Source organism: Platichthys flesus, chromosome 9, assembly GCF_949316205.1.
Source record: "Platichthys flesus chromosome 9, fPlaFle2.1, whole genome shotgun sequence".
NCBI lineage: Eukaryota > Metazoa > Chordata > Actinopteri > Pleuronectiformes > Pleuronectidae > Platichthys > Platichthys flesus.
Genome location: NC_084953.1, coordinates 11992817 through 12007208, shown reverse-complemented (window position 1 = coordinate 12007208; position 14392 = coordinate 11992817). Strand labels below are relative to the sequence as shown.

The 14392-nt window shown below is 43.1% G+C and overlaps 1 protein-coding gene across 1 annotated transcript; it reads left to right on the top strand.

The window, feature by feature from the left end:
• The first annotated feature begins 2725 nt into the window (after positions 1-2725).
• LOC133960807 (chloride channel CLIC-like protein 1) lies at positions 2726-13931 on the top strand. The gene is made up of 12 exons (XM_062395649.1): positions 2726-2888; positions 3061-3134; positions 3279-3500; positions 3952-4016; positions 9408-9543; positions 9760-9870; positions 10015-10236; positions 12227-12367; positions 12473-12572; positions 12790-12887; positions 13088-13234; positions 13341-13931. Exons 1-12 carry the CDS (start codon positions 2726-2728, stop codon positions 13929-13931), a joined length of 2070 nt encoding a protein of 689 aa, XP_062251633.1.
• Positions 13932-14392: the final 461 nt, after the last annotated feature.

Genomic DNA, 14392 nt, shown 5'->3' with positions numbered 1-14392 from the left:
AAATACTTCTGATTCTGATGTAGCGTGAGAAATTTTGTGTCAATTGGACAATGTTATAACAACTTCATTTTCCCACTGATCAGTAGGTGGCACTATGACCCTGAGGAAATATTGACACATTAGGCTGTTCACGCTTGGACTCTGATCACACGACAGAAGTTTGGTGGTGTATGGACAATGCACAGGGGAGTTATGACAACATCGTCTCCTTTGGCAAAGGATGAACCTTCGGCGTACCTCAATGTTTACACGGTTTGAGGAAATGTACCAATTCCGAGAAAGAGAAAAAGAGAGAGAGACATCACCTTGGCGAGACATAAAGAATCCTTTGATCTATGACCACTGTCACTGCAGGAGTAGAAGTGTTTGTCATGTAAATCTTTCACCTTTGCATCTAAGATATCAAAGTTATCTGACACCACTGACACTGACACCACTGACAAATTACATTTTATCCAAAGCGACTTACATATGCGGGGTGGATAACGCAGAGTGGATTTACAAAGTACTTCCTGTTTCATGGCAAATCAGTAGGTGTCGCTATGACACTGAGGAAATATTGACACATTAAGCTGTTCAGGCTTTGACTCTAATCACTAGATAGAAGTTTGGTAGTTATAGGACAATGCACAGTGGAGTTCTGACAATATCGTGTCCATTGGTCAAGGATGATCCTTCGCGGCACCTCAATGTTAACATGGTTTGAGGAAATGTCCCAATTCTAAGAGAGACAAAGAGAGAGAGATGTCACTTTTGCAAGACATAACGATTCCTTTAATCTATGACTACTGACACTGTCCCTGCAGGAGTGGAGTTGTTTGTTGATGGCTCAGCATCAAAGGATTCATGGTCCATTTAGTATGTCTGAGATACAGAGCATCGTTAAAGTGGGGATTAGTTCGATGAGTAATTACAGTTGCAATCAGAAATATTCAACCCCCTCACCTCAATAGAAATTATAGTGATCTAGATGACAGATAATGACAATAAATGACAAAAAAAACTCCAAAAAACAAAAGATATTTATTGATGCATATTTTAGTTATTTTGACAACAGAAGGTGACTTAACTTTGAAGTTCAAATGAAAAATGTAACTCTTTCAACACATGTGCATGTGCAGTATTATTCAACCCCCCAGCTTCAGTACTTTGTGGCACATCCTCTAGCTTTTATAACTTCTAAAAAATGTTTAGTAAGTGCTGACAAGCTTCTTACACCTCTCGATTGGAATCTTTGCCCATTTTTCAAGTGCAATGACCTCTAGATCAGTGATGTTTGATGGCTTCCATGCTGCAACTGCCTTCTTTAAATCCCACCAAAGATTTTCAATCAAATTTGAATCTGGTGACTGTGAATGCAACTCCAGGACGTTCCAGGATCTTTTTCTCAACCAAGTTTTGGTGGACTTGGAGATTTTGCTTTGGATCATTGTCTTGCTGAAAGTCCAATGATCACCTAGGTTCAATTTGTCAACAGAAGGAATCACATTCCTCTTTAAAATGGCCTGGTATTTCTGAGAATCCATAATGCCATGTACACAATAAAGATTGCTAGTTCCTGCCGCAGAAAAACAGCCCAACATCATCTTTGACCAACCTCCATGCTGGACTGTGGGGATGGTATTCTTCTGGTCATAAGCCTGTCCTTTCACACACCAGACATACCGCTGGTCCATACGTCCAAACAGTTCCAGTTTGGTTTCATCAGTCCATAGAACTGTCACCCAAAACTCTGTAGGCTTATCCAAATTCCTCCTGGCATATTCTAGTCGGCTTTTGATGTTGCTTGTGGTCAAGAGCTGAGTGCGTCTTGGAGCCGGCCATTAAGTCCTTTATTATTCAGTGCACGTCTAATAGTTGCCACTGCAGCACTTGTACCAGCCTTCATCAGGTCATCCTGTAGGTGTCTTGCAGTCACACAGGGATTTATCTGAGTTGTTCTGACTAAGTTGCTGAGGGTCCTTGATGAAATGCTGGGCTTTCTTCCACGGCCAGGCATGTTTGAAGCTGCTCCATCAGTTGTAAACTTCCTTATAATGTTCCCAATTGTGTCTCTTGGAATATAATTTTTTGGGGAATTCTTCTTCTACCCAAGGCCTTTCAGGTGTGATGAAATAATCTCCTCTCTCAGCTTTTGTGTAAATTGCAACTCACCTTGAATACCTTCATGGGTGGGGTTTATATATGCATCACAGCTGAAGCAAATGAAGGATCAGTATAGAGTTCCCAAAGCTTAATAATGTTTCAACTCAACTTTAGGACAAAAAAAACTGTCAGACAGCTTTAAAAACAACAATATTATATAGGGGTTGAATAATTGTGACATGGCTATCTTAACAAAATATACTGCTACACACAAATACTATCATGCATTTTCCTTGTAGATTTTCTTTATCACTCAACTCATAAAGAAGTCATCCGAAGCAGAATCTTGATCATTCTGTCTACTTTAATTGATAAATCCTTAAACTCTTTGGGGAGTTGAATATTTCTGATTGCAACTGTATGTATAGGGGTACTGGGTTAAAGGAGTGTTTAGTTATATGGGTAGTGGGTAGAAGGAGTGTTTATTTTTAGGGGCAGTGGGTAAAAGGAGTGATAAGTTTGAGGAGGGGTTGGTTAAATAAATGGTCTGTTAAATAAGCGGTTGGTTAAATGAGTGGTTGGTTAAATGAGTGGTTGGTTAAAGCAGACGGCTGGTTAGAGTCCTCTTCTCTCTGTCAGGATGCTGCTCGCTCTGCTTGTGTGTAGCCTGGTTCTGGTCTCTGCCGTGGGGCAGCAGGTGAACGATGACTGGGTCGACCCGCATGATATGCTCCACTACGACTCAACCACCAAGAGCATGAGGAAGCCCACTGAGGTGCGCTGTTGTTTATCTGGCTGCACATGTAAATTGTCCTGAATACCCTGAAGCTGTTCTGATGTTGTCCTGTAGCAAGACACTGAATCCCTATGGCAAATGGAAAAGCTGCTTTCATTAAATCAGACAGGAATCACAGATATTCTGCTTCTGTTTTATTCAGATTGAAGAACAAAAGAAGAAGATCTCACTCCTCTCAGGTCAGCCAACATGCGACCAAGTGTTCAAGAGATTCCTCAACAGGCTCCTGAAGGAAATGCAAAAAGTTGGTTTGGTAGGTGTTTCTTTTAAAGCTCTTTTTTAACATTAATCAAACCACAGCCTGCTTCAGTGATTAAATAGAAAGAAGGTGTAGTTTGCATAAAGTAAACAATCCAGGACATTCTCATTTTAACTCACCTGTCCCTTTTCTCCCCAGCCCACTGACTCCTCAGACGCTTTCTATGATGCCAAAGTTGGAGTTTCTAAAGAAGCCATCACAGAGATTCAGACACTTGTGGATGGTGACGGGAGCTTTACAACTGGTGCTCTAGACACTGCCGTCAGTCAGATACTAGTGGATCTCAAACCACATGACTGTGAGGCCTGGAAGTGGCGTTTCAAGGACAGTTTTGGCGTGGAGCTGGACACACTGTTAAAGGTGAGCTCATACATTCATCTTTGACATGACAACTCCCCACAGCTTTGAAAGGCTTCACTTATGGGCTATCTATCAAACAACACAGAGAGTCACTACAGCTGTGACGGTTAACGCCTTACCAGAATCCCACGGTCATGTGATGCCTACGATTGAGCTCATTACCATCATCACCGCAACGTCTCTCTCTCTCTCTTCCCAGAGAGAGAGAGAGACCTTACCTTCAGATTAAATTCAAACTAAAGCTTGTATTGCAAATGTTAGTATCTTGTGTATGCAGAGAGGAAATGTACAACCTTAAAGTCTGGTGCACACTAGTTAACGTTTAGAAAATCCACCTGAAGCTGAAATACAGATCTTACTTGTAATGTAACATCAAAGCAGATTTTATCGATAGTTATCACAGTGATCATACAAGATAAATTGACCGCAGTTCTTTCTGCTTTTCTTCCAGATCGGGCTGTGTGTTCTGGTCATGATGGCCATCATCTGCACGCAGCTGAGGTCGACCGTGTCCTGGTTCATGGAGATCACTTGACTCTTTGCTGTCTGCTTCGCTGTCAGTATTGTCTGGAACTGGTTTTACCTGCATCACCAACACAGTGGAGACGATGCGGCACCCTAATCTCAGCCAGCAGGAAATCTGCCTTTGCATACTGTGTTCAAAAAAACTACTGCTAAAACCAATAATAATAATGATTACACTGATAATTTTGGTAGTTATAATAGTATCAATAATAATATTAACATGAATAATACTAGAGTCACTACGGAAGCATATTGCATTAACTTAAAAAAAATAAAGAAAAGCTCAGTTTTTCTGAGATAAATATCTCAATTTGGGGGGGGGACTCTGTAAAAGAAAGTCCTGCCTGAGGTTATTATTGTGTGCCCTCTTTATGTGGCAGCACCTTCGCAGCAAATGGAAGTTGTCTATTTGATCAGTTAACTGTATCTTTGATTACATTTTGCTTGTAATTATTGTACTTTGTTAGCCTGGATGCCAGACGAACTTAGCCCCGCCCACAACATTTGACATCGCGATGTTCGGTCTGGAGTCGCTCCGTTGGGAAGAAATTATGCCCGGTTCGAAAGTGACCGGACCAATCAGATTGTCAGGGCGGGCTTAATACGATGATGGACAGATGATCAACAGTAACGTAATTAACCACGTCATCAAAGTGCGCTTGGGTTGAATTCGTTTTCAACAAACATGCCTGCCGCTGCAGAGGTGAGATGTGTAGATGCTGCCATTGAGTCTGTTTTAGAAGAATTCAACAGCGCATTCATTTTAAAAGAGGAACAGAGAACGCAGAGGCGACACCAAAGCACTGCACCGCGCTAATCCCTATCGCCCCGGCGCTTGGCTGTTCACACCGGACACTGAAGCGACGCTGAACCTCCGGGCAGCGCTTATAATATCATCCGTTGATCCAGTAGATTAAAAGCATATACTTACTTGTTGCTCCAACATTAAGCAACAGCGTCCCAACATTTGTCTTTCTTGGTGTTGTCTTTATACAACATGTTCCGAGGATCATACAACTCACTGTACTTATCCAGTTCAATTATTAATTTAATGTCATCCATGTTGAAGAACTTCTCCGCTGTTTGCTCCGTTAAATGTCAGGTGTCGAGGGTAAATTACGTATTCTCCACTCAAGCCTATGTGGAGAATACAGAGCCCATCCTCTCTTTCTTTTTATCTTTATCACGGCTTGTGTGGCTGTTGTGGCAGAGGGGGACATTTAATGAATTCAAAGTATCATATTTGATAATTTATATCATATAAAATATGTCATCAATATCGTTTAAAATCATTTTTCAGTGTGTTTCCTGGCGTGATACACTCGCGTCAAGCGCAAAAAATAGACTCGGCGTTAATAAATAACAATGAATCGCTTAACATACGTCACATACTATGGTGCTCTGATTGGTTGTAGGTCTATCCAATTGAGAAAAGAGGCATTTTTTTTTCTGGTTCGGTTGTAACATGCCCCATAATCACAGCCCAATGGAGCGGTATCAGATTCACATTCTGACTAGAATTGTGAGTATGACAACGTCAGGCTAGTACTTTGTATCTATTTGTACTACATTTTTATATAGAATACATGTAAACTTCCACCTCACATGTATTCTGTTTTGGTCTTCAACAGAATAGTCGCTGTCCAAGTAAAATAAATATATAAAGGTTAAAAAGTGTCTACCTTGACTCACTACATTCCTGAAGCCTCTGCGTTGTGCATTCTCTTCTTGGTTTATGGTTGTACCTGTCGTGTGACGCTCACTTCACTCAGCAGGTTGACATTCTTTCAATCGGAATCTTCACGCGGAAGTAGCGGTAGTCAGGTAAGTGTTTACTGGTTTCACACTGGTTTAGGTAAAGGAGTGTTTAGTTTAAGGCAGTGATTCTCAAACTGTGGTGCGTGCCCCACTGGTGGGGCTCAGAGTCAGGTGGGGCGCCGGCGCGCTACCGGGAGGGGAATGTGAGGCAGAACTGGTGTTGACGTCCGCATCTCGTAAACGGTAGAACAGGAAACAAATTGTTCTTTCGCTGTAGCCAGGGGTCGGCAACCCGCGGATCTGCAGCGGCTCCCTGTACAGTGTTGTGCATGTCGCGCATATTTTTTGTGTACAGTGAACTCACGTTCACGTTAATTTGTTAAAGGGTACATATTATGCCCATTTTACCACAGTTGATATGGTTCCTTGGGGTCTTAATGAAATGTCTGTAACATTTTTGATCAAAATACCACAAGGATCATTTAAAACAGCACCCTTTTTACCCTGTCCAAAATAGCCCTCCTGGGATTGACTTGTTTTGAGGGCCCCGCCCCCATCTTACCCCACCCCCTTTCACCCCTCCCCCTTCTCACCCCTCCCCCTCTCATGGAGTTGTAGGACATAACGTTTTTACCTCCATTAGCGTGTTTGAATGATGTTCTCACTACAGAATGCATTCAACATCTATAGGGCAGATTATGGGCCTTTATGTCTAAGAGGAATAGAGCAGTAAGTTTTTTTTATGCATGAGATATCACTCATTTCTGCAATACAAATACATAAATTACTCTTCCCTCTGTATTACTTTGCTAACTGCTCATCTTACACGTATCAATTGTTGACATGTTACATATCAAACACTAAAAGCACTGTTTCTATACACTTTTATTGTCAGAGAGATTGCTAGAAAGAATGCCACAGAGATTTTTAAACATAGTTATTAAATGTACTGGCTGGGACAGAGGTAATAAATACAAAAAATACCAAGTATAATAAAAACATTGATTACATAAATACACTTTGTGCCATACTATAAACAAAGGAACACTTTATATTTGTGCGTCACCTTTTATTCTCTAAATACAATGTAAACTTTGATCAGCCGTTACAGGTATTTGGCATACAGCAGCTTTGTTAGCTGGTGTTGGGGCTATCTGGGCCGGAGAATCAGGGTGGTCCTGCCCTCCTGCGTGGTGCTCCAGATACGCAGAATGTTCCCTCCCGAATGTTCCCTATGCTCACATAGCTGGCTATAACTTCCTGCTTGTCAGGTTTCTCATACTTGGCAGAGAGATCCTTGGTGTTGAGATCTTCAGCACCTCATTCACATATGGGGCGGGTCCTGAGAACTTCGTGAAAGATGAGGTCCAACAGGTTATCCACATAATCTGTAATACAAATTGGGAAAAAAAGTTGGACATTTTGCACTTTTTTGTATTTATTATTTTCTTTTTATAATTATTTTGTAATTATATTATTCTATTTATCGTGAAGACGATAAATAAATGGTCTTTAAATCGTGAAGACCATTTAAAGACAGCAGTTAATTGATATGTTATTTAAACAAAGTTACTGTTTGTACATTGTTTGGCTTTTAAATAGAGCCTATGAGACTCACGGAAGGTTGCATCTGCTTTCACCGGCTTTGCTGTGCACTCGCCCTTCTTATATATTACATCTGTCCCCCGCCGTCACACAGGACAGACCTCAAACAGCTCCAGGAGGCAGTTTTCATAGACAATATATGTGGGTGTCTTATGAACAGGGTTGGAAGATTCCATTCTATTAGAAAGACAAAGATTTCACCAATAGGCTGCAACAGCTAAAAAAGTGTAGGAAGGTAATCCATCCGATTATTGAAATGTTTAGATTAAATATTGAGTCACTCACGTCACATCTGCTGACACAGTCAAGACTGTGATAGAGTCATCAGGATCATAGGTAGCATCCTGTGGCTCTCCGAAGTCCATACTTGAACAACTTGGGTTGTCCTCTCCTTTCCTCCAAGCGAGGCCTCTTACAGCTGAGGTCCCAACACCGACATCAGTGCAGCACAGTTTTCTGTGTGCCTATGATAAAACAGACATTCAGTATCCGTGGAGTCACAACAAATGAGATGCTGTTACAACTTTAACACGGAGACACAATCAATGACATGACGAAGTAACTGAGGGTAAACAAACCTGTACTTTTGTATTGAGGGCGCAGTGTTTTCATAGAAAGCTGCGTGCCAAATGTGCGCATCTTTGGTGGGTCCGTCTGGCATGCTATGTGATGTACCCTAGCACCGTGAACAGATGTGCTTGGCTAAACACCAAAAGCAGCAATGTATGTTTGTACTACTGTCATGCATAAAAGGATGCATACAAAGATACAACGACACATTTTCCCCAACTATTGCTGGTAATGGATAATCGTTCTAGTCCTGCACATTATAACAACATCCTCCGGTATTTTGCGCAAGCGCCCGTAGCAGCAGCTGTAGCTGGAAGTTAGCTATGGGCGGCGGTAGTAGCTGCTACGAGCGGCGGTAGTAGCTGCAATGAACGCCGTAAGTAGCTGCTACGGGCGCCGGTAGTAGCTGCTACGGCCCCGGTAGTAGCTGCTACGGGCGCCGGTTGTAGCTGCTACGGCCCCGGTAGTAGCTGCTACGGGCGCCTGTAGTAGCTGCTACGGCCCCGGTAGTAGCTGCTACGGCCCCGGTGGTAGCTGCTACGGGCGCCAGTAGTAGTTGCTACGGCCCCGGTAGTAGCTGCTCCGGGCGCCGGTAGTAGCTGCTACGGGCGCCTGTAGTAGTTGCTACGGTCCCGGTAGTAGCTGCTACGGGCGCCTGTAGTAGCCAATATGAGTGCCGGTAGTAGCCAATATGAGCGCCGGTAGTAGCGGCTACAGGCGCCGGTAGTAGCGGCTACGGTCGCTGTAGCTAACTTCCAGCCCAGTGCTGCCGTGGAAAAAAATCAGCGGCACAGTGCTCACGGGAGGACACGCAAGTGGAAGGGGGCAAAAGAGCGTGGAGAGCACGACACTCACGAACCTGCCGTGCGAACACCTAGACCGTGGACTCCCGACGCCGTCTTCTCCCTAACACTCGCCAGCCGTCCTCGATTAATTGTTCAATAACGTTATTAATAGTCGAACTTGAAAACTCCTGTACAGTCTCTACCTATCCACAACCACTACATACTAGCCCCCCACCCCCTCACACACACGCCACATCATTATAATTTAATAAATGTTTTCTCTATTTTTGAAAAAGTACAGACTGATAGAGGAATGTAGTGATAAATGTCAAAATAAATACTTAAATTAAGTTGAATTTAAGCAAAGTAATTTCATTATTCTTTGAAAAAAGTGGCAAATGTCACAAAAAGTTGTTTGAAAAAGGGGTTTTATTTGCAAATCAGAAATTCCTGAAGCTGGGTGAATTTAATGTTCACGTGTATTTTATGTAAATACACATGTAAAACTTGTGTAGAGGAGTGGCTAGTTATAGGTGTAGTGGGTTAAACGAGTGGTTAGTTAGAGGAGTGATTAGTTAAATAAATGGTCTGTTAAATTAGTGGTTGGTTAAATGAGTGGTTAGTTAAAGCAGACGGTTATTTAGAGTCATCTTCTCTCTGTCAGGATGCTGCTCGCTCTGCTGGTGTGTGGCCTGGTTCTGGTCTCTGCCGTGGGGCAGCAGGCGAACGATGACTGGGTCGACCCATATGATATGCTCCACTACGACTCAACCTCCAAGAACATGAGGAAGCCCACTGAGGTGAGCTGTTGTTTATGTGGCTGCACATGTATATTGTCCTTAATACCCTGATGTTGTACTGATGTTTCTGGGATGACAACTGTAAGTTACCAAAAAAATGATCACCTGCCCTTCTGACCAGCCTGTATCAAGACACTAAATCCCTATGGCAAATGGAAAAGCTGCTTTCATTAAATCAGACAGGAATCACAGATATTCTGCTTCTGTTTTATTCAGATTGAAGAACAAAAGAAGAAGATCTCACTCCTCTCAGGTCAGCCGACATGCAATCCGGTGTTCAAGAGATTCCTCAAAAGGCTCCTGAAGGAAATGCAAAAAGTGGGTTTGGTAGGTATTTCTTTTAATGCTCTTTTTTAACTTTAATCAAACCACAGCCTGCTTCAGGGATTAAATAGAAAGAAGGTTTAGTTTGCATAAAGTAAACAATCCAGGACATTCTCATTTTAACTCACCTGTCCCTTTTCTCCCCAGCCCACTGACTCCTCAGAAGCTTTCTATGATGCCAAAGTTGGAGTTTCTAAACAAGCCATCACAGAGATTCAGACACTTCTGGATGGTGACGGGAGCTTTACAACTGGTGCTCTTGACACTGCCGTCAGTCAGATACTAGTGGATCTCAAACCACATGAGTATGATGCCTGTAAGGGGCGTTTAAAGGACAGTTTTGGCGTGGACCTGTGCACACTATTAATGGTGAGCACATTCATTAATCTTTGACATGACAGCTCCCCACAACTTTGAAAGGCTTCACTTATGTGCTATCTATGAAAAAACACAGAGTGTCACTACAGCTGTGACGGTTACCGCCTTGCCACAATCCCCCAGTCATGTGATGCCTTCGATTGACCTCATTACCATCATCACCGCAATTCTTTCTCATTTTCTGCTGGTGAAAGTTACAGGAATGCATATGCAGAGTTTTTCCTCACCAAAATTACTCTGCTTCAGCACGAAGGAGTGGTGCGTGTTCCAGGATGATGACATCAACACGTACACAGAAGCGGTCATCTGCTACATCAGCAAATGCATCGATGATGTAGTACACAGGATTTCTGTTCAAACATTTCCAAAACAGAAGCCCTGGATTAATTGTGACGTCCATGCTAAACTCAAAGCACGGACTGTTACTCAGGGGATCTGGAGGAATACAAGAAGTCCAGGTACACGCTCTGGAGTGCTATTAGGAACATATGTGAGAATGCTGTACATCTGTGAGAATGCTTTTCATTGACTACAGTTCAGCATTCAACACCATCGTTCCCCTGAAGCTCTTCACCAAAACCCAGAGACCTTGGGCTCAACATCGTCCTCCCTGAGTGGATCCTGAACTTCCTGACGGGCAGACCACAGGTGGTGCGGATCGGCAGCACCACATCCTCCATCCTGACTCTCAACACCGGTGCCCCCCAGGGCTGCATGCTCAGTCCTCTCCTGTACTCCCTGTTCATGCATGACTGCATGGCCACCCACAGCTCCAACACCATCGTTAAGTTTGCTGATGACACCGCTGTCATAGGCCTGATCACCGACGGCGATGAGAAGGCCTATAGAGAGGAGGTCAGGGCCCTGACATCTTGGTGCCAACAACCTCCATCTCAATGTCAGCAAAACGAAGGAGCTGATCGTGGACTACAGGAAGAGACTAGGAGTTGAACACGCCCCCCACTTCATCAACGAGACCACGGTGGAGCGAGTCAGCAGCTTCAGGTTCCTCGGGGTCCACATCACTGATGACCAGACCTGGACCCATCACACAGGCTCCATCTGGAAGACGGCCAGGAAGCTCCACATGGACTCCAGGACTCTCTGCAACTTCTATAGGCGGACCATAGAGAGCATCCTGACTGGCTGCATCACCACCTGGAATGGCAACTGCAATGCCCTGAACCGTAAGGCTTTACAGAGGGTGGTGAAGTCTGCCCAGCACATCACCAGGACAGCACTACCATCCATGGAGGACCTCTACACCCAGCGGTGCAGGAAGAAGAGCAGCCGGGTTATTAACGACCCCTTTCACCCGAGCCATAAACATTTTTGCCTGCTGCGGTCTGGCTGACGGTAGCGCAGCATCAGGACCCGCACCACCAGGCTCAGAGACAGTTTCATCCCCCAGGCTAGAAGACTTTTAAACTCCTCTGATCTGCAATAACTCCACCAAACCAGCACCGTGGCATATTTGCATATTTGCACTATTGCACAAATAGTGCTATTGTTGTTTTATTTTTCTCTTCATCTGGTAATATATATTTAATAAATTTAGATATGTATATATTTTATTTTCTATTATAAATTTTTGTTATTCTATTTTATTCTATTTTATACTACATTACATTACATTACATTTCATTTAGCTGATGCTTTTATCCAAAGCGACTTACAATAAGATACTATTTATCTATATATTTTTTTGGACGTAATTACTTGAGCATTGCTAGAAGAGAGCCTGTGACTTAAGAATTTCATTGCCAGCGACTGCTTAATGTTATTGTTCTGCATTTGACAATAAAAAATCTGGAAATCTTGAAATCTTAATGTCTGGTGCACACTACATAACGTTTAGAAAATCCACCTGAAACACAGATCTTACTTGTATTGTAACATGAAGGCAGATTTTACAGATAGTTATCACAGTGAGTGATCATACAAGATAAATTGACTGCAGTTCTTTCTGCTTTTCTTCCAGATCGGGCTGTGTGCTCTGGTCATGATGCTCATCATCTGCACGCGGCAGTGGTCGACCGTATCCTGGTTCGTGCTGTTCACTGGACTCTTTGCTGTCTGCTTCGCTGTCAGTATTGTCTGGAACTGGTTTTACCTGTATAAGGTGAGGAGCTCCTTCAGTTCCATTGCTGTGGTTGCAGCTGTTACTCATTGTTTGTTTTTTAAGACTATTCAGATCTTTTAATGCCGTTACACTGTTTTTGTCCAGATCGCCTTAGCTGAGCATCATCACAACCTGGTGAAGATGGACAGTGTAAGGGAAAAATGCACCGGCATGAAGAAAATTGACTGGGCCGACAGTTTAAAAGGTAGGTTGATAACAAGAGGAACATGTCGTGTCATAGGTGTTCGTAAAAAACATATTCCCAAAAATTGTCAGCTTTGTGTAAATTTTCTTGTATGTTTACAAAGTATGTTTAAAACAATAAAATCCAAATTCTTAGAGTTTTGGCTGAGCTATAATGCAGACTGACCTCACTCTCAGCTGCTGTAACACACTGACTCACTGGAGGTTTTTTCTTGCAGAGTGGTACAGAAGCACCTGGACTCTTCAGGACGACCCCTGTAAGATTTACTACAATCTCCTGTTTGTCGACCCACTTCTGCTGGTACCTCCGACCAAGGTAGGTCAAGATGCTGTGTCAGCTCAGACTTCATTGTCTTATTTTTCCGCTTTTTGGCCTCTAGTGAAGCATGTTGTATACATTTCATCCCATTTAACACTCCTGTCCTCCTGACTTAACTATTTCTAAAATCTATGTTTGTTTCCAATGTTTATATTTGTGTGCAAATGAAAAATCTTTCAACCTCCCTTTCTGTGTAGGCGATCTCCTTTACCATCACAACTTTCATCACAGAGCCAATGAAGCACATTGGCCAGGGAATCAGTGAGTTTTTTCGGGCCCTCCTCCAAGATCTACCGGTTACCTTGCAGATCCCTGTTCTCCTCATAATTGTTCTCGTCGTGGTGGTAAAGACAGGCTAATAAATTCTCTCTGACACACGAGTAACGTAATATATCAAATCTGATTATATTTCTCTATACATATTGGTGTATTCATTTGAATCCTCTGCAGGTATTTGTGTTTGTCAGTGTGCAGGCAGCCTTCCTGCATGGCATCACTGCACCTCTACGCCATTGGGGTCCACCTCCTCCTGGGCTCCAACAACCACAACAGCAGCCTCAGGCTCTATTCCAGGGGGTTGCGGACCTAGACCCTTTAGCAGGCAGGGATACACACCAGCAAGGTCCAAGGCAGCAAGCCGATGATGGCAGAGCACACAGGAATCCAGTTCGTCAGCGGCATCCCAATAGACCCATTGAGAAGAAGGCCCGGGTGGTTGTTGAGACACTGCAATCAGCTGCCCGCAGTGAGGATGAGACAGACAATGAGCAACAGGAGGGAAACTGTGAGGTTGAGCAGAATCTGACCGAGGAGTCAGATGCAGAAAACCAAGTGGAGAACAAAGAGGAGCCCGAAGAAGCAGCTGACAACAGGGTTGCTGCTCACATAGCCCAAGCAAAAACCAAAACCACACCCAAGGCCAAACCTATGAGAGTCAGTGAGAATCGTTCCCAGGACCAACACAGTGGAGACGATGAGGCACCCAAATCTCAGCCGGCAGGAAATCCGCCTTCACATACTGATGTCAACGGGAGTTCTTGACATCCCAAAAAAAACAACAACATCTAAATATCACACTTGAGAAATATGATAGTGTTTCTTAACTGGGACTCAACGCCATATTGTTTGTTTTTAATGCTTCAGCATCTCACAAATTAGTATTTATGTGCTAGATCAAGGATTTTTGTCCAGTGGTTTTACTTGTTGGTTTGGTGATAGCTGTCGTAACTTGTGTTGTTCTGTTAGTAATACTGTGAACGCTGTGTATAAACTATGGACTCTGTAACCACAGATGTTTTTCCTTTCCTTTTTCCTCATCAGTATAGTTGTAACACGTAACAGAGAATGGGAATTCCAGTTCCTGTGAGTAAATTGAAGTTATCATTTAGTTGTGTGCGCTCTGTATGGGGCTGCACCTCCACAGAAAATGGAAGTTGTCTTTTTGATCTGTTAACTGTATCTTTGATTAGATTTTGCTTGTAATTTTTTACTTTGCATCTATT